Genomic DNA, 23,828 nt, shown 5'->3' on the forward strand with positions numbered 1-23,828 from the left:
TTCTCTTTCCCTGTCTCTCTCTCTGACCCCCCTCCTTATTTTATTTTTATTATGCATTTATTTATTTTTCTACTTCCTCTGTCTCTCACCCCTTTCTCTCCTTTCTCACTTTCTCTCTCTATTTTTTCCCCACTAACCCCCCCTGTCAGCTCCGGCTTTGTGGCGCAATGACATATAACCGATTAATAAAGAGTATACCTCAAGTAACAAGAGGAGCTTAAATCCGAAGCTCCACTTGGCAAAATAAAAGTGTTGGCACAATAAAGCACCCAGACTAACATCACTCTTGCTAGCAGTGTGAAGCTGGCAAGAATAAGAGGGAGACTTCCGGTCGCTATATCCGCTTATTGTGTCAAAATAAAAGTTCGGTTTTAATAGGCGATTAATCCATTGAATGGTGAATTATGTGCAAGAATAATAAGTGCTGTGATATATTATACTTACATCGCCAAATTTTATCATAAATAAAAGTAAATGTATAAAAATATTGAGAAACTTCTAAATTTACCTTATTTTATACATAAAATACGTAAATTATTTTGTTTATTATACAGCTTTCCTTACTTATTTTAAATAAATTTTAACCATCCAAGATAAAAAAGTAAGAGAACTGCACAAACATTTATACCATATGTTGTTGCATAAAAGTAATCGTCAGGAAAACATTTGCTGGATTTGAAACCTAGTCCCCCCAATGCGCAATTAGGCCTGATTTTACATAGGTCAAATGTACATGCATAAAACACAAATAAAGGATTGTGTCAGCTTCAAACCTAGTTAGGTACATTCTACTACGGCTTCTTGAATAGCAACAAGTGTCATTTATATCAAATAAGCGTCAGCAAAAAGTTTGCTGGGTTAGAGACATAGTGTCCCCAACGCGCAATTAGGTCTGATCTTACATAGGTCAAATGTACATGCATAAAACACAAATAAAGGATTGTGTCAGCTTCAAACCTAGTTAGGTACATTCTACTACGGCTCCTTGAATAGGAACAAGTGTCATTTATATCAAATAAGCGTCAGCAAAAAGTTTGCTGGGTTTGGAACATAGTGCCCCCAACGCGCAATTAGGCCTGATTTTACATAGGTCAAATGTACATGCATAAAACACAAATAAAGGATTGTGTCAGTTTCAAACCTAGTTAGTTACATTCTACTAAGGCTCCTTGAATAGGAACAAGTGTCATTTATATCAAATAAGCGTCAGTAAAAAGTTTGCTGGGTTAGGAACATAGTGTCCCCAACGCGCAATTAGGTCTGATTTTACATAGGTCAAATGTACATGCATAAAACACAAATATAGGATTGTGTCAGTTTCAAACCTAGTTAGTTACATTCTACTAAGGCTCCTTGAATAGGAACAAGTGTCATTTATATCAAATACACGTCAGCAAAAAGTTTGCTGGGTTTGGAACATAGTGTCCCCAACGCGTAATTAGGCCTGATTTTACATAGATCAAATGTACATGCATAAAACACAAATAAAGGATTGTGTCAGCTTCAAACCTAGTTAGTTACATTCTACTAAGGCTCCTTGAATAGGAAAAAGTGTCATTTATATCAAATAAGCGTCAGCAAAAAGTTTGCTGGGTTTGGAACATAGTGCCCCCAACGCGCAATTAGGCCTGATTTTACATAGGTCAAATGTACATGCATAAAACACAAATAAAGGATTGTGTCAGCTTCAAACCTAGTTAGGTACATTCTACTACGGCTCCTTGAATAGGAACAAGTGTCATTTATATCAAATAAACGTCAGCAAAAAGTTTGCTGGGTTTGGAACATAGTGCCCCCAACGCGTAATTAGGCCTGATTTTACATAGGTAAAAAGTGAGGAGAGGCAGGACAGCAGGAGGAGAGCAGGTGAGAAAGGTGAAGGTGAGGAGAGGCAGGACAGCAGGAGGAGAGCAGGTGAGAAAAGTGAAGGTGAGGAGGCAGGACAGCAGGAGGAGAGCAGGTGAGAAAGGTGAAGGTGAGGAGAGGCAGGACAGCAGGAGGAGAGCAGGTGAGAAAGGTGAAGGTGAGGAAAGGCAGGATAGCAGGAGGAGAGCAGGTGAGAAAGGTGAAGGTGAGGAAAGGCAGGATAGCAGGAGGAGTGCAGGTCAGAAAAAGTTTTACTATTCTGTAAAAAAACTGTTAGGTGGCACACCGAGTAAAAGCAATGTCCAAGTGGAAGCCATTAAACATAAATCATTTAAAGGCAAAAAGCATGCAACCTTAGAATATTTTGAAATTGCAAAAGCCATATGTTCTGTTAGGGAGTCAAATATGCATAAAGAGCTGGATTATGGATTTTGGAAAGATGTTGCTAAGTTTCTGTCTTGGCCATTTAGTCGCCCGGAAGCAGCAAAACGTAGTGTAAAGTTACTTCGTCAAATATGGAATGAAAACAGGAACGATATTCACAAACTAGTTGAAACACTAAATAGCAATATATCCACACAAACATTTGGGTTACACAATGACACATGTTCAAGTTCTACAACAGAAATTCAAAAATTTTCAAAGGAACCAAATGTAGGGAATAAGAGACCCAAAAAGAAAGTTGGTAAAAAGTTACATGACACTGATTTTTCTTCAGAGGCACTTGCAACAAAACAGTATTGTATTTGTAAATCTTCTAAAAAAAACAATCAACCCATGATCGCTTGTGATATTTGCAATCAGTGGTATCACTTTGATTGCATAGGCATTTCTAATGATAAATATTTTGATTTTGAGAATGTAGGCTATATTTGTTCTGCCACATCATGCAAATTGCAAATTGTAACTTTAAGAAAAGGGTTTATTTTGAAAAGTGAGAATGAACACAAAGACTATGTAACACATAAGCTGTTAGTGCACAGTGAAATGGAAAAGGGCAAAAAGAAACCTCAACAAGATGGAGAACATGGCAACATGCATCAAGACATGAAACACACAGAATGTGAAGCAGACCTGATACACAAGGACCTTGGAACAGGACAAAATATAGATCTCATAGACTCTGAAACAGACGTGGTACACATGGACCATGGAACAGGACAAAACATAGAACCCATAGATCCTAAAACAGACACAGTACACATGGACCATGGAACAGGACAAAACATAGAACCCACAGACCCTAAAACAGACACGGTACACATGGACCACGTAACAGAAGTAAACAACACCAGACATGGCTTTGAAACAGAGAATTACAAGACACAATTTCCTAGTAATAGCTGTGTGTCTCAATTTCAAAATTTCAGTTCATTTAACGATTTAAAAAAAATGCCCTCAGAAGAAGCTCTTATTTTAACTAAGGGTGCCATTGAACCAGTGAGAGAAGAAAACAAATTCATTTCTGAGGAAACTTTGAGGTGCATTCTTTCAAAAAATGCATCTTTTGGAGAATTTAAAACCTTTGCCCCAGAAAACTCAGATTTTACCCTTACCCAAGAGGAGTGGACATTCTTAAATGCCAAAAGAGCTGGTAAATACTTTCAAAAGTACACTTGGCAAAAAACATTTGTTGATAAAATTAAAAAGTCTAATCCTTACTGTGTAATTGTTTTTAAAAACCACATTTTAAGTCAAGCCAAAGTAAGAAAAAGAAATACCTTTCTTTTAAGAATACAGGGATACTGTGCTTATAAATCATGCACAATGGCTTTCTGTATAAACTTAGAAGATGAAACAAAATTACAGTTTACAATTACTTATAGTGGGATGATAATACACGCTTGTGATAAGCTAAAGGCACGGCCATTCAGAAGTAATGAACGAGAAGAAATAGCAGTGAAATTAGAAAATATAAAACCTTACCGAATGTATAATAATGCATTAGGAAACGCAGATCCAGATTCTTTGTCAGCTCAAAACAGATCAGGAATAGGAACCAGCACAGCAGTACTAAGAAAAATTAAATCTGAACACAAAATGAAAAATTTACTCGATTTGGATGAGATTAGATCTCTACAGATTCTAAAAGATAACCTGGAACAGAAACATACTAATGCTATGTGTATAAAGGGGTTTATTCAGGTAATACAAGCTGTACCACTTAAAGTAATATGTTTTACAGAGGGAGGCATAAGACTTTGGCATGAAATGGCTAAATGTACTCCTGTGTTCTGGGATGCAACTGGAGGGATAATAAAGTCAAACATCACTAAAAAACGGATTTTGTATTATGAAATCGTAGTGAGTAACCCAGCATTACAGCACATTACGGCACCAATTGCATTTATGATTTCTGAAGAACACACACAGAGTGCAGTACAACATTTACTTACAGCAGTTAGAGACCATGAAAGACAACTGTTTCAGAAGAACACTCTGCCAGTACAGATCAATAGTGACAGATCAATTGTTTTATTAAAGGCTGCAATGAATGTTTTGAATAATAATACCATGGAATCATTTATTACGCTGTTGGAGAATTGTCAGTGGTTGTGCATCACAGGAAGATTTAAAATTCTGTATAGTAAGATCCTGCAAAAGCCATCTGATGAGACAGGCAAGTGAAATTTGTAAGAAGCAGTACAGTGGTAAAGATAAGAGATACACTGTGGGGATGTACATATTCAGCATCCTGATAAAATCATCCTCTATGCAAGAAATTTGTTCTATTGTGCATGATGTTTGCATTGTACTAGGAAGCAAATACTATACACAATCTGTAGAGATGAGTATTTCAAATATCAAATCTAAAGTTCTAAAATTAAATGTACAACAAGAACCTGAAGACACAACATCATACATAAATGAAGAATGTTGTCCAGCTCTTGATACAGTAAAGTCCCCCTTCTTTAACTGGTTTCAATCAATTAGATTGAAATGTGAAGCTGAGACAAAATTAGAATCCTTTCAAAGGAATTTTTATTTTGGTCCCACACTCCTCGATAAATTATATAGCAATTTTCTCCCTGTTATCCCTTTATGGTCAAATTTGCTTTCTGGGGATTTGAGGAGATTTTGTCCTTCTTATAAAGTAATTCAAAGGTATGAAAATGAAACCACAGCAATATTTGAGGTAACCTTTAAAAATACAAAACACTTGTTTTTAAGTGAAGAAAAAATGAGAGTTGACGAATGTATAATTAAACTTTATGATTTACAGTATACAGAGCAAGAGAGAGAGAGTTCTGTGAAAAGGTACGACTTAAAGCACTAAAAAGACCTCTGTCATCAGAGGAGCCAGAGGAGACATGGAATAAAAAGAAAAAAATTCCGAAACATCTGAAAAAATCTTTTCAAAAGCCACCTCCAAAGCAGACAGATATTTTTAGTCTCAATAATAAATGCATTGTGAATAAGAATTCCTCAAGCGGTCAAGTGAAGAATCCCCCAGAGGCTACACTAACAGCAGACATTTGTAAATTTGAAAACATATACCAAAACTGTTGGTTTAATTCAGTTGTTCAATGTTTTCTACATATTACAATAGTTAGAGAAATATTTAAAATTTACAGTGTATCACATATTGTACAAAAATCATCAATGCAGGATCATTTAGCTAGTTTGTTACGGTTTGCCATCTTACATCCAGGGTGCACAATAAGCTCCACAGATCTAAAATGTGTCCTTAAAGAAATCTGTTCTTCTGTCTCAACTCTGCATTTCGGACAACAGAACGATCCCTTAGACTTTGTTTATCCTTTCATGTTATGGATAAATGCACTGCACATAAAAACAGAGGTCACAGTAGCATACAGGCTTCATTGTGTCAATTGCAATTGTGTAACAGTTAGAGAAATAAATTCAAATTCTATCATTTTTGTCAATGTGGGGAAAAAACCGACTTCCGTGCTTGAGCTCTTTAAGGATAAAGTTGAATGTGGTGACAACTTTGGGAGCTGTGAGAAATGCCATGGACAATTCAAAGTAGAAAAATGTTGGAAAAGTATTCCAGACATTTTAATCATTTATGTGTGCCGTGCAGGGTTATTAAAACCCATTCGTACCCAAGTTAAATCCTCACCCTTGATACAGTGCCCTTTAGTAGATGGCAAAATACAAACCTATAGGTTAAAATGTATTTCATGTCATACAGGGGAATCATCCAGACATGGACATTACTGGTCATTATTATTTGAAGAGAGTAATTGCAGAATCAGAGTTAATGATCTTAATATTTGTTTAGAATCAGTGTCTAACATGGAAGACGAAAGAAGTGGTGTATTGTACTTTTATGAAAAAGCAACCCCTTCACAGCAAACTAATTGCTTAAGTAAAAGTGTAGTTGTATATAAAAAGCAATCAGTGAGTTCTAGCGTAAGGTGTACGTCTAAATTACCAGATTCAGCACATAATGACTTTACTGAAGATGTCAATGCAGCTCCTATATTATTTTTTCTTAGATCTACCAAAGCTTTTAATCTATGTTATTGCCGACTAGAACATGCTACAGCCATGTCACCTTCTAAGCACTTGCACAATGCATGTACTGTATTGTTAAATGCTGGATCAATCAAAATTAACAACACTATTCAGCAATATAAAATATCAGAAAGTTATATCAAGAATGTGATAGGAGGTTTACTTTCACAAACACTGTCTGCAAATTTTCTTTCAGGTGATTTGTTTTATCTTCATATTTATGTACATCTTAGTTGCACAAAATGTAACAACATTCTGTTTCAGTATAGGCCAGAATATATTGTAACAGCAACAGAAATATCCCAAAAAGAATTTCTCGAGAGTGTCTGCACAAATCTCTGTAATACAGTTTTGTGCCAAAAATGTTTCAACTCTTTGACAGTGAGGACAGCAAACATTGCTCATCTTCCTCAATCGATTTTAGTTAGTTTAAGTTCCAAAAGCAGTGTAGCACCACAACTTTTAAAACTCTCTTCACTTTTTAAAGAGCATTTATACACAATAAGAGCTGTGCTGCTGTGTTCTCTGACATATCCATATACTACAATTTATACAATAGATTCAAACAATGAATGGTGCCTGAATGATAATAATATTGTAAAATATTCCTTTGATATTGTCACAAAATTAATCTCCAAAGCACATTTTTGTCTTCTGTCCTATGATGTCAGTGAAGAAGCAGTTTTAGAACAACATTATTCAACAGAGATATGCCATACCTGCACGGCTGACTGTGAACTGCAGTTTTCACTTCCAGTACATATACATATGCCCACAAAAGTCACACATCAAACAGGCAATCTTTCAAAAGAAGACATTGACATTCTTAGAGGTGGGAAATGGCTAAATGATAGAATAATTGATGCATACATGCAGCTTCTACAGAACAAAGTCATGAGCACTTTAACAGTACCATCTATATTTGTAAGTCAAATATTACAGAGCCTTTACTGCAAAGATGTTGAAATCTTGCCTAATCCACCTAAACACAAAAGTAACTGGTGGTGTTTTAATAATGTTATTGTCCCTTTTAACATAAAATCATCACATTGGGTTGTTGTGTCCTTTGACATGCAGAATTGTACTAAAAATGGTAAGTGTATAATGATTCGTGCACGCATCGTGGATTCTTTGGACATATACAAAATGGAAATAAAACAAATTCTCAAAGCACTGCAAGAATTCTTAATTGCCCAGTATCTCATACTGTACAATGATGTGATACAGTTACAATTTGAGATAGAAATTTTCCATAATTGTCCATTTTTTAAAAAACAGACAGACAGCAGCAGCTGTGGTTTATATGTTTCCTTATTTGCAAAGACATTGTTGTTCGGTGGCAATTATACCATGGTTTCTGCAGAAGACAAGAGGAAAATGATAGAATATGAATTAAGAACACATAGTATTATACTACCTGATTAAACATACATAAAGATACATTAAACGGAAACTTTTTGTTCTATTTAAATAGTTATTCACCTTAAAAAACTAAATGACTTGCTTAATGGTTGTTTTTTCAAATAAATGGCTAGACCTATTTGTTACGACCGCCAGTATATTGTTCTTACTGTTTGGGTGTTTGTGCTGGTGGTGGGATGGGTGTGTCTTCCTTGTGCAGGCCCTGCCTACTGCCACCCAGTGGATGATCACTATATTGTTCTGGCCTCCTGTGTTGGGATGGGTTGGCTGTACATGGGACCACTTCTAAAGCCTCGTCCGACGACACCTCGAGAGAGACCTGTTCCATTGTTGTTTGTTCATCTGTGTGTGAACTGACTTTTTGTGAATGACTTTCTGTTTTTCTCCTGGTTTTGGGTTAGACAGGGAGTGAGGGTAGATGGTGTATATTTCTTTTCTTTGGATTAGGTAAGTTAGTCTATTTTTCTGAATAGGTAGAGGTAGTTTTGTTTATTATTTTGGCCTTGTCGGCTTCTGAAGACTTTAACCACTTGGGACACAAAGAGCACTAATTAAATATACCTTAGTCCACTGGCTCAACGCACATTGGATAAGGCTGGTGAAGTCCCGCCCAGACTGCTCAATGGTGTTACTCTCGGTGATGTTGTTCCCAGGAGCCAAGAGGCACACAAGGTCAGGGGTGTAAGGAATACTTTCACCCTGAACCTCACGTCGAAGGACAGAAGCACTTGCCCCTAGAGTGCAACTGTAGCCAAAGGAAAGGCTCCCTTCTGGCATGAGGACGAAGCCATCAACAAGGCTTCTCAGATGGGAATCGCCCACAACCAGAACAAACTGAAAGAAAAATAAATAAAATAAGTTCGCAAAGCAGCTGATAACATATGTCACTTCAGAACAGCATGTGGCAATGTAAAATATAAATGAAAGGCACAATATAGGTAAATATATGTAAATAATCCGCAATTTCGCGTTGGGGACACTATGTTCCAAACCCAGCAAACTTTTTGGTGACGCTTATTTGATATAAATGACACTTGTTCCTATTCAAGGAGCCTTAGTAGAATGTAACTAACTAGGTTTGAAGCTGACACAATCCTTTATTTGTGTTTTATGCATGTACATTTGACCTATGTAAAATCAGGCCTAATTGCGCGTTGGGGACACTATGTTCCAAACCCAGCAAACTTTTTGGTGACGCTTATTTGATATAAATGACACTTGTTCCTATTCAAGGAGCCGTAGTAGAATGTACCTAACTAGGTTTGAAACTGACACAATCCTTTATTTGTGTTTTATGCATGTACATTTGACCTATGTAAAATCAGACCTAATTGCGCGTTGGGGACACTATGTTCCAAACCCAGCAAACTTTTTGCTGACGCTTATTTGACATAAATGACACTTGATCCTATTCAAGGAGCCGTAGTAGAATGTACCTAACTAGGTCTGAAGCTGACACAATCCTTTATTTGTGTTTTATGCATGTACATTTGACCTATGTAAAATCAGACCTAATTGCGCGTTGGGGACACTATGTTCCAAACCCAGCAAACTTTTTGGTGACGCTTATTTGATATAAATGACACTTTTTCCTATTCAAGGAGCCGTAGTAGAATGTAACTAACTAGGTTTGAAGCTGACACAATCCTTTATTTGTGTTTTATGCATGTACATTTGACCTATGTAAAATCAGACCTAATTGCGCGTTGGGGACACTATGTTCCAAACCCAGCAAACTTTTTGGTGACGCTTATTTGATATAAATGACACTTGTTCCTATTCAAGAAGCCTTAGTAGAATGTAACTAACTAGGTTTGAAGCTGACACAATCCTTTATTTGTGTTTTATGCATGTACATTTGACCTATGTAAAATCAGGTCTAATTGCGCGTTGGGGACACTATGTTCCAAACCCAGCAAACTTTTTGGTGACGCTTATTTGATATAAATGACACTTGTTCCTATTCAAGGAGCCTTAGTAGAATGTAACTAACTAGGTTTGAAGCTGACACAATCCTTTATTTGTGTTTTATGCATGTACATTTGATCTATGTAAAATCAGGCCTAATTACGCGTTGGGGGCACTATGTTCCAAACCCAGCAAACTTTTTGCTGACGCTTATTTGACATAAATGACACTTGTTCCTATTCAAGGAGCCGTAGTAGAATGTACCTAACTAGGTCTGAAGCTGACACAATCCTTTATTTGTGTTTTATGCATGTACATTTGACCTATGTAAAATCAGACCTAATTGCGCGTTGGGGACACTATGTTCCAAACCCAGCAAACTTTTTGGTGACGCTTATTTGATATAAATGACACTTGTTCCTATTCAAGGAGCCGTAGTAGAATGTAACTAACTAGGTTTGAAGCTGACACAATCCTTTATTTGTGTTTTATGCATGTACATTTGACCTATGTAAAATCAGGCCTAATTGCGCTTTGGGGACACTATGTTCCAAACCCAGCAAACTTTTTGGTGACGCTTATTTGATATAAATGACACTTGTTCCTATTCAAGAAGCCTTAGTAGAATGTAACTAACTAGGTTTGAAGCTGACACAATCCTTTATTTGTGTTTTATGCATGTACATTTGACCTATGTAAAATCAGGCCTAATTGCGCGTTGGGGACACTATGTTCCAAACCCAGCAAACTTTTTGGTGACGCTTATTTGATATAAATGACACTTGTTCCTATTCAAGGAGCCTTAGTAGAATGTAACTAACTAGGTTTGAAGCTGACACAATCCTTTATTTGTGTTTTATGCATGTACATTTGACCTATGTAAGATCAGACCTAATTGCGCGTTGGGGGCACTATGTTCCAAACCCAGCAAACTTTTTGCTGACGCTTATTTGATATAAGTGGCACTTGTTGCTATTCAAGGAGCCTTAGTAGAATGTACCTAACTAGGTTTGTAGCTGACACAATCCTTTAAATTTGATATTTTAAGCATGTACATTTGACCTATGTAAAATCAGCCATAATTTCTCGTTGGGGACACTATGTTCCAAACCCAGCAAACTTTTTGCTGACGCTTATTTGATATAAGTGGCACTTGTTTCTATTCAAAGAGCATTTGTAGAATGTACCTAACCAGATTTGAAGCTGACACAATCTTTTAGATTTGTGTTATGCATGTAAATTTCACCTAGGCTATTTGAGCTATGTGAAATATATCCTGATATGAAATTTCTGACATTCTTTTAAAATTATAATTACTATAATTCTTATTTCGGGAAGTATAACTCAAACTGCTCATTATATTTTTTCAGAACGAAATTATGTCTTACTATACCACAGAAATTATTTATTTACTTATGGGGAATACCATTTACTGAATGTTTACTTTACAAAAATCAGCTCAAAACTGGCAAAAAACAGTATGCGGAAAAGTATAGAAAGTATAAACGTGCTTTACTTAATCATTGATATTAGCTCTGAGGCTCAGGTATTTCTGCTGTAGTTTAGTGGTGAAAGAGACGCTTCACCTTCTTTCCTTCAACAATCTCCGGAATAGAGGTTTTGTGAAAAAAACCCGTTATGGAAGATCGTGGCCACTTCTCCAACTTGTGCCGGAATCCAGTCCCGTAGTCTTCCATCACTGTAGACAATTAGCCCAAAACAATTATATTTAACTTAAAATTTAACTTACAATTCCAATGTCAAATGCAAAACATTAAAAACGAAATATATTTCTTTATTTTTAATTATTAGGTAATTGTAAACGAATAAGCAAATTTAGATATAAATATGTGAAGTATATCATATAAAATTTTACCTTCAATTCGCACACGAGAAACCAGCAGACTCAATACAAAGCCGCAAGTCCACCTTGATAGCTCGTAGAGCACGCAAGTTTTTAATTTGAAAAATGCTCTGTTATAACCATGACAACGAAAGTACTTCCGGTTCATTATTCTTGCTTATTCTTGCTAGCTTCACGGTACTCTGCTTGCTAAACTGCCGGACATGACAGGTAACTAAAAAAAAAAGCGAGTAATGAACCGGAAGTACTTCCGTTGTTCCGGTGTTCTGACGAGTTGAGCTATTTTGTCAAGTTAGGCTACTGTAGTGTTAATCGATAGCCCTAACCCTTACCCCAGGGGTGGCCAATCTTTTCCGCAAAGGGCCGCTGTGTATGCGGGTTTTTGCTGCAGCTCCCTAATTATATTACTAATTAGAGGACTGATTGGCTGAGGAGTCCTCACACCTGGGTTTGAACAGCTGACCTAAAGGTAGGTATGTTACAATCTCCCGATTCCCGCTGCGCCGCTCTTCCGCGCAGGTGTGTTTATGTCATCACGAGTTTGGTGGATGCGGGGAATAGCATAGCCGCGGAAACAGTTGAACGGTGGGTTTATCTTTAAAGTTCCAGGAGCACACGCTTATAGATGACATAGTTCACATTTTTCGTCACAACCTCGTTTTCGAATTTCTGTTTTTGACCGGTCAGAAGTGTTTCGTTTTCCCGTTGCAAAATTACCGATAAATTACTTCTCAAAGGCATCGCTTCAAAATCGCTAGAGGTAAATAGATTTTTAATAAAATCCTATAGATTTGATATATCATTTATTCAACCATGTCTGTGTGAAATTTCGTGACAATTCTTAGTTGCGAAGTCAATGGTTTTGCTTGCGAACGAAAGCATTCCCAACTGAGCGGTCACGATAATGAGGTGCACCAGAGGTCACGTGACTGCTATACTGCAACCTGATTCGTCAAGCGCGTTTGTTTACATTGTAGATGACCATGTGTGTTTGTTATGAGAGATCTTTCACTGATATTTTGTGCATTCCTGCAGGGCTTTTTTCACTAAAACAGCGTATAAAACAAATTGATTAATTTTTCTGAAGATCACATAATTTATTAAATTTCTTTAAATTTCTCAACTTAAGATCACAGCCTTTGTTTAAAATACATTAAGAACAAAAGGAAAAAATGACCACTTATTTCCGTCACTATAATTGCTATAACTTCCTTATTTCTCAAGATATTTCAATGATTTTGGTGTCATTCTGTTTATCTAGTTCTCTATCAAATTCATTTTCTGTTATATGGGGGATTTGGATTTTTTTGTAACATACCTACTAAAGGTTAGCTGTTACACCTGCACTTTGCGGTTAAGATTGCCCACCCCTACCTTACCCCAAGACGGTGGGCACATGCGCAGAAAGGTTCGGTAGAACACCGGCACAAGTGGTCACGATCTTCCAGAACGGGATTTTTTCACCCATCCATCCATTTTCCAACCCGCTTATCCTACTGGGTCGCGGGGGGTCCGGAGCCTATCCCGGAAGCAATGGGCACGAGGCAGGGAACAACCCTGGACGGGGCACACTCATACACGCACACCTATGGTGAAGACTTGAACCCAGGTCCCAGCGGTGTGAGGCAACAGTGCTCTATTCCGGAGATTGTTGAAGGAAAGAAGGTAAAGCGGGTATGTGCTAATATTTATGCCACTAGAAACTGAATATGAATATTGTATATTTGAATCTGCATTTGTCGCATTACAAAACGGAATCTGAATTTAATAGTTTGAATCTGAATTCCAATAACTTGAAACCAGTGTTGGGAGTAACGGCGTTTAAGTATAATGGCGTTACTAACGGCGTTATTTTTTCAGTAACGGAGTAATCTAATTAATTATTTTTCCCATACTTGCAACGCCGTTATCGTTACTGAGAATGTTAAGTAGCGCGTTACTAAAATTTGGTTGAATGACGCGTGAGATGTCAAGCTTTGGCTTTATCAGCTGCCTGACGAGAGATAATGATGACGCCGTTGCAAATGCGATGATGATTGGCTGGGTGGGCGGATGCCATGCTCATGGTGTCTCACTGCACGCTCACTGACACTCTGACTTCCACTACCTCTGAACACACTGGACAGCGACAATGGCGACGAGCCAGGGAAATTCAAAGGTAGCGTTCCCAAACTGGAAGTACCGGCACTACTTCTCCCTCGTCGAAATTAAAGGCAATAATGTATATGTATCATGCACGCTATGCCCAGGAAAAAAGATATTATCCACGTCTACCTCAAGCAACTCTAACCTTATGAAGCACCTTACATCTACACATGCTAACACGAAACTTGTTGCTGCTGCTAACCAAACCCCAAATGCAGCTAGCGTGAGCTCCAGCGAAGGAGACGGAGACACTCCGTTAAAACAAGCATCGCTCGATTTTTTGGGTCTTAAATGCAAAGTGTGTTAACATTATTTATTTTCAATATTTCATTTGGTTACTTTTCGGAATATTTAAGAGTAGGATAGTGTTCCGTTTATTGTGCAGTAGGCCTAATATACAGTTACAGAGTAACTGCAGTACTTAAAGGCTAGATTTTCCTTTGTTTCTTTTCACCCAAGTTTACATTTGTGTGTCTTAATTTTGCACTTGAATTTTATTTTCAATTTTTATTTTTTATATGTTTTTTATTTCTAGGCATATCATATGGCAGGCTGCAAGCTAAGTTCAAATAAATACCAAATGTTCTAAAATACTGTTTTTATTCTTCAATCAGTTATTGTAAACATCTTTGACGTTAAAGATGTTATAGAACATAATAGCGCTGTAGAACATAAAAAATAATGTCAGTTATGTTGCTGAGTAACTAATTACTTTTACAGTGTGGTAACTGAGTTACTAACTCAATTACTTTTTGGCAGAAGTAATTTGTAACTGTAACTAATTAATTTTTTAAAGTAAGATGACAACACTGCTTGAAACTGAATTTATCCTACCTGGAAAAATTTCAGTTCACAAATTCAATTTCAATCTATTGAGACACACATCCGGGTCCTTGAGGAAAAGTAATCGACCGCAGGTTGACAACGCAACTCACTTCGGCGTTTACGACAGTTCTGCAGGTCGAGGTAAAGTGACAGTGTGTGCCACAGTCATCACATAAGTAATAAAAATTAAGCAGTACCTGCACTGCTATATTTTAATCTTTATTGTACCACCACTTCTCACAAGTTGCCAGTACTCTATACTACTCAGAGACAAGTGTCACGCGAGAAGTGGCGTGGCAGCGCGCGCAGTACTGACTGTTGTTGAGGCGCTTCTGTTGTTCCCAACAACCCAGCCGCCGTTCTCACGGTCAATGCAGTAGCGACACTTTTATTTCTCCACTTCTAGCACTGCTTATATAGATCACCATATTAAACGCCAGTTCAACTGATGCTCCCAGTTATTAGCACGGGACACAGAGAGCGCTGTAGACATGCAGCAGACCAGAAGCATAGCACTTCAAACAGAGTGCGAATTACCCCTCCATAATTGGGGGGTACTGCCTTCATAAGACTTCTGTGACCATTATGGTCCGCTAGCGCGTCAATACGAATAGTCACCACCAGGATCAATGTTAAGAGTGCAAGATGCACTAGGGGTGTTTACTAACATGTATGCAACACATGGTCATGGTCTGGACATGCGACAAAATGAGAATCAATACAGAAGATCTCATTATCCTTATCCCTATCCAAAAGAATTTGGTTTTGATAACTCCCAGGAATTATCCTAGAAGAAGTATATTAGTAAAAGTAATAAGCCTATACATTTACAAACAGCCTGGTCTGGTCCAGCAGTCTGGTGTTATTCCTGCCCTCTCAGTCCCCCCAACTCCAACAGCCTTCAGAAATAAATATTTGCCTATTAGGCTAATATCTGTCTTGATGATACAGTAGATCTTAAAGTACAGCCTAATTTCTAACTCACCTCTTGGTCCTATCCTCATCCTGCCATCTTCCTGCTGCCTGCTCACTGTCCTCATCCTGCCATGTCCCTTCTGCCTGCTCCTGTGCCTTTCCTGCCTTCTGCTGACCACCACTTTCCTTCATACACATTAAGTTTGCAAAACTGCACCCATACTTTTAATGTAGTGTTCTGTAGCTCTTAACACTAATATTTCCTACTTACTCTTTTTTTTTACCACCAAAAAAGTGTCTGATGTCTCCATCTTCCCTTTTCCTCATATTGTGTCTGTGAATAAAATCTAATCTATGTATATTTAACAAAACAGTATCTGGGCTATCAGAAGAAGCTTCTAAAAATGTCTGTAAATATGAAATTGTGGAATGCAGAATCAATACCACTAAAATTCAAATAATAGGGCTTATTATTTGCTAGCTAGTTTTTTTACGTTGCTCCTATAGGTTTCACCTATAGTAATGTTTTTTCAGAGCATAACGTTAGACCTTCTTATGCGTTAACATTAGCCTAATAACAAACCACACAGGCTAAGTGGCGAATTAATTTCAGAAAGGCACAATTTATTTGTGATAAAATGAGAATGGATACATAGGGAGTTCATCTCCTTGGAAAATTACCATGATCGATTTTACCTCACCAAGTAAGCCTGGTTTAAATAGAGTACTTAGCTTATCTTGCTAGTTAACGTAACTAACATTGACTGTACCGGCGTTCTGTCCAGTTGAGCTACTTTGTCGAGGTAATCTATGGTTAGAGCTATCGATTAGCACTACGGTAGATTACCTCGGCAAAGTAGCTCAACTCGACAGAACACCGGCCTCAGAAGGACAATGGTGAGTAATTCAACTTATAAAGACGTCAGCTTGCATTAGTAGATGAAACACTTAAACGAATAAATGAAGGTTGTAAAATAACACATTTTCAACAGGCTAGACCTCTGCTGGCTACTCACATTTACCAACGCACGACAAACAGTACCATGACAGACAAACACAATGAACAGGTCACTCAATGAGAATGAATGACGCAACCGACTGCCTGCTTCTAGCGCCGAGGTGGTTAAAATGGTACACTCCATGTTAGGGGTGACTGAAATCGTTTTACATAAGCTACATAAGCTACAAATGACTACAGAAATATTTTTAACAAAATGGTCTCGAATCACCTCCCATTTCCTTCTGAGTGATGCATGTAATGAGATAATCATGAGTGAGATAATTTGTGTGGATCCCTTTTCTGTATATCAGAATGGTACTGGATTGTGGATATTTGAAATCACCCATAGACAATGACAAAGTGGGAGAACATAAGGACTGTTCCTTGGGACATCTGTATATGCCTGTATTGTATCTTCAGATATTTTGATGTACCTACTGTATGACTGCACCTTGTGAAACTAAATAAAAACGAGTTCCAAAAAAAAAAAAATATATATATATATATATATATATTTGGCCACCTTCTCAGTAAGTTGTTTTAAGGCTTCTTTTGAGAAGTGTTCCTTCATTTTCCTATTGCTGCTCATAATTGAATTTTGTTTACAAAGAAGCAATGTTACATTTTCAGCATATTTTTATATTTTCAACAAATCGGTTTATTTTGGTCTTGATTTTGGTTGCTTTGGTGTAATTTTATTGATGAGTTTACAGTCGTGGCCCGAAGTTTAGAGAATGACACGTATTGGTTTTCACAAAGTTTGCTGCTTCTGTGTTTGTAGATCTTTTTGACAGTTGTTTGTATGGTACACTGAAATATAATTACAAGCTTTTCAAACGTGTCAAAGGCTTTTATTGACAATTACATTAAGTTTATGCAAAGAGTCAATTTTCAGTGTTGGCCCTTCGTTTTCAAGACCTTTGCAATTCACCCTGGTATGCTGTCAATCAACTTCTGGGCCAAATCCTGACTGATGGCAACCCATTCTTGCATAATCAATGCTTGGAGTTTGTCATAATTTGTGGGTTTTTGTTTGTTCACCCGCCTCTTGAGGATTGACCACAAGTTCTCAATGGGATTAAGGTCTGGAGAGTTAAATGGCCATGGCCCGAAATGTCGATGTTTTGTTCACCAAGCCATTTAGTTATCACTTTTTCCTTATGGCATGGTGCTCCATCATGCTGGAAAAGGCATTGTTCATCACCAAATTGTTCTTGGATGGTTGGGTGAAGTTGCTCTTTGAGAATGTTTTGGTACCATTCTTTATTCATGGCTGTGTTCTTAGGTAAAATTGTGAGTGAGCCCACTCCCTTGACTGAGAAGCAACCCCACACATAAATGGTCTCAGGATGCTTTACTGTTGGCCTAACAAAGGACTGATGGAACTGCTCACCTTTTCTTTTCCGGACAGTCAGTTCTCCGGATGCCCCAAACAATCAGCATGGGGATTCATCAGAGAAAATGACCCCAGTCCTCAGCAGTCCAATCGCTGTACCTTTTGCAGAATATCAGTCTGTACCTGATGTTTTTCTTAGAGAGAAGTGGCTTCTTTGCTGCCCTTCTTCATACCAGGCCATCCTCCAAAGGTCTTCACCTCACTGTGCATGCAGATGCACTCACACATGCCTGCTGCCATTCCTGAGCAAGCTCTGCACTGGTGGTGCCCCAATCCCACAGCTGAATCAACTTTAGGAGATGGTCCTGGCACTTACTGGACTTTCTCTGGTGCCCTGAAGCCGCCTTCTCAACAATTGAACTTCTCTCCTTGAAGTTCTTGATAATCCAATAAATGGTTGATGTAAATGCAATCTTACTAGCAGCAATATCCTTGCCTGTGAAGCCTTTTTTTGTGCAAAGCAATAATGACTTCACGTGATTTCTTGCAGGTAACCATGCTTAACAGAGGAAGAATAATAATTTCAAGCACCGCTCTCCTTTTAAAGCATCCAGTCTGCTATTCTAACTCAGTCAGCATGAAAGAGTGATCTCCAGCCTTGTCCTCCTCAACACTCTCAGCTGTGTTACCAAGAGAGTCACTGAAATGATGTCAGCAGGTCCTTTTTTGGCAGGGCTGAAATGCAATGGAAATAGGTTTTTGGTGATTAAGTTCATGTTCATGGCAAAGAGGGATTTTGTAATTAATTGTAATTCATCTGATTACCCTTCCATAACATTCTGGAGTATATGCAAATTCCCATCATAAAAACTGAGGCAGCAAACTGTGAAAATTAATATTTCTCAACAATTTTGGCCACTACTGTATAATTAATTTATATTTGCATATGTCTGGTGTGACAATCATATAACATATTTCACCATTGAAATACATAGGATAGATGTTGCTGTGATTTTCTTACGAGGAGGTTGGGGAGAAGCCAAAAAAGTACCACTCAAAGTCAGTTCTTTAATTCTGTTATAACTGGTTTCAGGAGACCTCTCTCGTTCGTTACCTACGCCACCCCCAGTTTGGCTTACAAAACGCAACCTTCTTCATGCATTTCCCCTTGAATTACCCACCTATAACCTATAAGTCATTGATTAATACATTGAGAAAGGCTAATGATTACAAAACCTATACTAAAAAGTCAGCAGCAAGGTAATATTTCAGAAACAGTGGAATGTGCAGGAAAGTATTTCCCTAGCACCAATCACGTGTTTCCGACCTCTTTTCCGATTAGTACACATAATGCCAATCAAAGATATGGGGCGGGTCGAAACAAGGAAATATATCCGAAGGCAGAAGTAACTTCCATTTGAGAACCTTTGAATGCATTGGGTAAGAGAGAGTATGTCTGTAATCTGATTGGCTCTCTCAAAGTTGACTATTCGACAAGGGCAGAGCCGAAAACTCTTGGCGGCCATGATGAAATTATAACTGGCAGTTATTCTAGAGACCTTGTATTGAAACAGTGGCATGTCATTTTACAAATCGTCTACGCTTTTTTGTTTTTACTTTGATTAGGGTATGGATCAAGAGGAGAGACAGCGAAAGATGAAAGCTGGACGAGCGAAGGTGTGTGTAGTCAGTGTATTCTTTGGCAGGTAGCTAATCTGATACCTGCACAGATGAGAAGTTTGGCTCGTATCGTGCTTGGGCTGTTACCATCTGACCGGTAACTAGATTTTGTAGTTATTTACAGCATGTTTATGGCTGTTTAGGTTCTTAAACTCCTAATTAGTCGTTTCTTTACTCCGTAAACTGAATTTGTTTATCTGAGTACAGGGTACCCGCGGTCATGGAAAACCTGGAAAAGTTTTGGAATTTTTAAATAATTTTCCAGGCGCTGGATAAGTTTTGGAATTGTTGGATAGCGAGGAAAAGTTTTGAAAACTAGCCTTGTTAATTTTTGTTTCCCGCTTCGTTCCGCACCGCGCTAACGGAAATGTACGAGCGGAAGTCAATAGTTAACTGCCTTATACAAATACTGTTCTACCTACTTAAGTTTTACAAACTTGTGGGTTTTGGAAATTTTTCTTATGGTACTGGAAAAGTCATGGAAATTTATTCTGCCAGAATTGTGGGGAACCCTGTGAGTAGTTCACGAACTCCAATCACGGACGGGAAATGATTGTAATCGGCACTTTTTTTGAAACGCGTGGAAAGTGCTAGGGATCCTTGTATGTAAACTAGTTAGCTAGTTAATTGAAAGTGGTTATCCGCTTGCCAGTGCATGAGGCTCGCTTGATGGTCATGTGAATGAAGTGCAGGACCGTGAAAGTTCCCTTTCAGGGCTGTCGCTCGAGGTGGTGTGCCGGCTGGTTTCCTCGGTCCTTACTTTAGGTACTTGACGCAGTTCAATGTAAGATTTGCACCTGCCGCCGGGATTTCTGCCTCAGATACACAGCACAGGAACAACAAAACAAGTGGAAGTAGGGCCCAGCAGTGAGAGACGCTAAACATGATCAGCGTATCTTTTTACTCACTTAACTCGTATACTGAATGAATATATGTTTTAGTGTGTGTGTGTGTGTGAGAGAGAGAAAGAGAGAGATATGAACGAGACAATAAAACCCTTGTGGCCTTGTAGTTACACATTTTTACGGTTTATTTAGCGGACGCTTAAAAAAATACAGCGACGTAAGTTTGTTAGAAAGCGGGAATAGACAGTTCCTGTAGCAATTAGGGTTAAGGGACTTGCTGAACGGTGTGAAATCACTCAGCTGACCTTGGGGTTTGAACCAGCTACTTTCTGATCACCGGCACAACGCCCCCCTCATGGTAGTAGTAAATATGTTTGGTTGGGGAAATACTTATCTCAAAGCACTTCTAATGTATCAATGTTTGTCTTGCCTGCCATAAATGGAAGGTCCTGAGATTGGTTTCACAAAAACTGTAGCATGATGCTGCCTATCTTGCCCATTAAACGGTTATCTGCTTTTTGAGGAGTGGTTCAGTTTGTAACTCTTTGGAGAGACAACCTTAGTATGTGCCGTCAGAAAATCTCATGGTATCCTTAAACTATTTTCTGTGCTTGAAATTTCTATCATGTATGGCGGATGCTGATTTTTCTGGTTCCGGCTCCCTCACCTACTTTGCTCTTTACATCCCTGACAGCTTGCTTGCTTTAGAAGTAGTAAAGCCAAGGTTGAAGGCATGTATTCACAGAATGAAGTGTGGAAGAGGAACACCAATGACCTTCCAGCAGAGGGGGGAGAGCCAAACCAGGGGGATATGATAGATACACAGGTGAGTATCTGTGCTTTACTGGAGCTGCACAGATGGGCTCATATTTTAGGTCACATGCAAAAATTCCCTGCCACAGCCATTTATGTGGAGAATAAGGCTGGCTTCACATTTGTACATATTCTATAGCCAAATGTGCCCATTTTAATGGCATATTAAATTAAGATTTCTTTATTCATGTATGCCTGGTTTCGCATAGATTGGTTGTGTAAAAACTGGCCTTTTTCTTAGCTACTGGTTGGTACAAAGCTAAAATGTTTTATGGATCTATCTTCCTCGTATCCTAGTTATTAGATTGGGGGATTATATTTGAGTAGAATGATTGGGGCCAACTGAAAGCTTTTGTTTGTAGAAAAATATTTGTAGGAGAAATGAAGAATTGAAGTTTGTCATTTTCTCCTCGTGTGCCCTATGATTATGGGGGTACATACAACTATATGGACTGAGTCTGCTGTTGGTTCTGACCTGGTAGGAAGACCCAGAGACTATTGATCTGGCTGTGCTAAAGGACAGATGGCTAACCAGTGCAATGGAGCATAGCATGCTGGGACATCAGGCAGCTGGCAATACCTGTGGAAAGGTGGAGGAACTTGAAGCAATGGTGCCTGATGGGCACCAGCAGCTACAGGTATGCCATCAGCACTGAGATGCGAGGAATCCTTATGGTTTTATTTCCTTTTTCAAAGTATGTTTGTGATCTAAAGTAGGGTTGGGTGGTTTTTCCAGAAAATCATAAACCGTCTTTATACCGCACAATCGTAATCTATGGTCTGAATTGCAATCATTCTTCCCAATTTTAAAATTTACTGTCAAGAATACCCAGACCTGAACAAGAATAAGGACATATCTATTAGCACCATTTAAAATGCAACATTGCATTGTTTTCAAAATGGTAATTAAATGATGAGTTAAATTTATGTTTTTTCAATTTTAAAGTTGTTTTGGATGCTTTCTTTTAAAGTGGTTGAATAGATTTGTTTTATCTCCGGAAGTGCCAGCCATGGGTCGACAAAGTTTCCAGATAACTTAGCATTATGAAATAGTTGACTCGATATGCCAAATTTGTACCTTGCAAGTCATACAGCACATTTTATGACTTGAACCATGTTTCACAACTTTTCCATCACCCAACCTGTTCCCATTAATATTTCTTTTCACTACATCAGGTTCATTTTACAGATTGAGTAATCTCCACCAGTCTAGAATAGGATATTAAGCTCAATATTCTAATTGTGTATTCTTTGTGTTCTTTCTGTTTAATTAAAGTTCTGCATAGCACCTGTACTTGTGTCTGAGTTTATGGGTCTTGTTAGGTACCGAAGTCATGGTGGGGTGACTAAATAGTGCACTGTTCAGTACTATATATACTCAGCAAAAAAAGAAACGTCCCTTTTTCAGGACTGTGTATTTCAACAATAATGTTGTAAAAATCCAAATAACTTTACAGATCTTCATTGTAAAGGGTTTAAACAATGTTTTCCATGCATGTTCAATTAACCATAATCAATTAATTAACATGCACCTGTGGAATGGTCGTTAAGACCTTAACAGCTTACAGAAAGTAGGCATTTAAGGTCACAGTTCTAAAAACGCAGGACACTAAAGAGACTTGTCTACAGACTGTGAAAAACACCCAAAGAAAGTTGCCCAGGGTCCCTGCTCATCTGCGTGAACGTGCATTAGGCATGTTGCAGGGAGGCACGAGGACTGCTGATGTGGCTAGGGCAATAAATTGCCATGTCCGCACTGTGAGACGCCTAAGACAGCGCTACAGGGAGACAGGAAGGACAGCTGATCATCCTCGCAGTGGAAGACCACGTGTAACAACACCTGCACAGGATCGGTACATCCGAATATCACACCTGCGTGACAGGTACAGGATGGCCACAACAACTGCCCGAGTCACACCAGGAACACACAATCCCTCCATCAGTGCTCAGACTGTCCGCAATAGGCTGAGAGAGGCTGGACCGAGGGCTTGTGTGTTCCTGGTGTGACTCGGGCAGTTGTGGCCATCCTGTACCTGTCACGTAGGTGTGATATTCGATTGTGCATGTTAATTAATTGATTATGGTTAATTGAACATGCATGGAAAACATTGTTTAGACCCTTTACAATGAAGACCTGTAAAGTTATTTGGATTTTTACAACATTATTGTTGAAATACAGTCCTGAAAAAGGGACGTTTCTTTTTTTGCTGAGTATAGTAATGTACTTTCTTATTACTGTATTAAGTTGGTAATGTTTTACTGTGCGTAATTAAACTTTATCCTATGTACAGTGGTACCTCAGTTCTCGAACTCATTAGGACTCGAATTTCTTAAGTCGAACCAACCAGTTTGAAAAAAAAAATTAGCTAGAACTTGATCTGAATCTCAGAAGTCAAACTGTGAATGCTGACCTAAGAGAACTTGTAGGCGCGGGGAATTGAGTCACGCGGCACGTCTCTCAGCAGAAACAATGGGTAAAGCTTCAGTCTCAGCCTCGCATGTGCTGTGATAGCACCGTGCGTGTTTACACTAGCTGAATACATATATTTAGACAGTAGAAATACATTTAGACAATGACAGACAGTAACAGTAATTATTATATAATAAAATACATTTAAAAATAAAGACTTAATTAATTTAATATTACCAATAAACTATTAATACATTTAATTATAATAATATTGTCGTGCCGAGCAGGGACGGAACGGAGACAAAGGCGCAGATGTC

The 23,828-nt window shown here is 38.3% G+C and overlaps 1 protein-coding gene and 1 long non-coding RNA gene across 19 annotated transcripts in view; one reads left to right on the forward strand and one right to left on the reverse strand.

The window, feature by feature from the left end:
* Positions 1-3,703: 3,703 nt before the first annotated feature.
* On the reverse strand, positions 3,704-11,719 carry LOC111859975 (uncharacterized). Of its 3 annotated transcripts, none has more exons than XR_011992967.1 (4): positions 11,555-11,719; positions 11,265-11,377; positions 8,355-8,604; positions 3,704-7,705 (listed from the first exon to the last, which is right to left on the reverse strand). It is a non-coding gene; the product is annotated as an uncharacterized lncRNA (long non-coding RNA). The 3 variants fall into 3 exon arrangements; XR_011992966.1 differs by having other exon boundaries at positions 8,332-8,604; XR_011992965.1 differs by having other exon boundaries at positions 3,704-8,604.
* An 89-nt stretch (positions 11,720-11,808) lies between these two features.
* pcnt (pericentrin) overlaps positions 11,809-23,828 on the forward strand; it is a 63,454-nt gene continuing 51,434 nt past the window's right edge. For 8 of the 16 annotated variants that reach the window (XM_072716335.1, XM_072716337.1, XM_072716358.1 and 5 more), the window contains exons 1-3: positions 12,048-13,207; positions 20,983-21,114; positions 21,584-21,739. In XM_072716335.1, the coding sequence (XP_072572436.1) occupies positions 13,076-13,207; positions 20,983-21,114; positions 21,584-21,739 (420 nt within the window). In that variant the 5' untranslated portion in view covers positions 12,048-13,075. Of the gene's footprint in view, positions 12,012-12,045; positions 13,217-19,218; positions 19,441-19,521; positions 19,541-20,982; positions 21,115-21,583; positions 21,740-23,828 lie in introns of those variants that run through there. The other 8 variants (XM_072716383.1, XR_011992970.1, XM_072716350.1 and 5 more) reach the window with 8 other exon arrangements.

Source organism: Paramormyrops kingsleyae, chromosome 1 (genome assembly GCF_048594095.1).
Source record: "Paramormyrops kingsleyae isolate MSU_618 chromosome 1, PKINGS_0.4, whole genome shotgun sequence".
In the NCBI taxonomy this organism is placed as follows: Eukaryota; Metazoa; Chordata; class Actinopteri; order Osteoglossiformes; family Mormyridae; genus Paramormyrops; species Paramormyrops kingsleyae.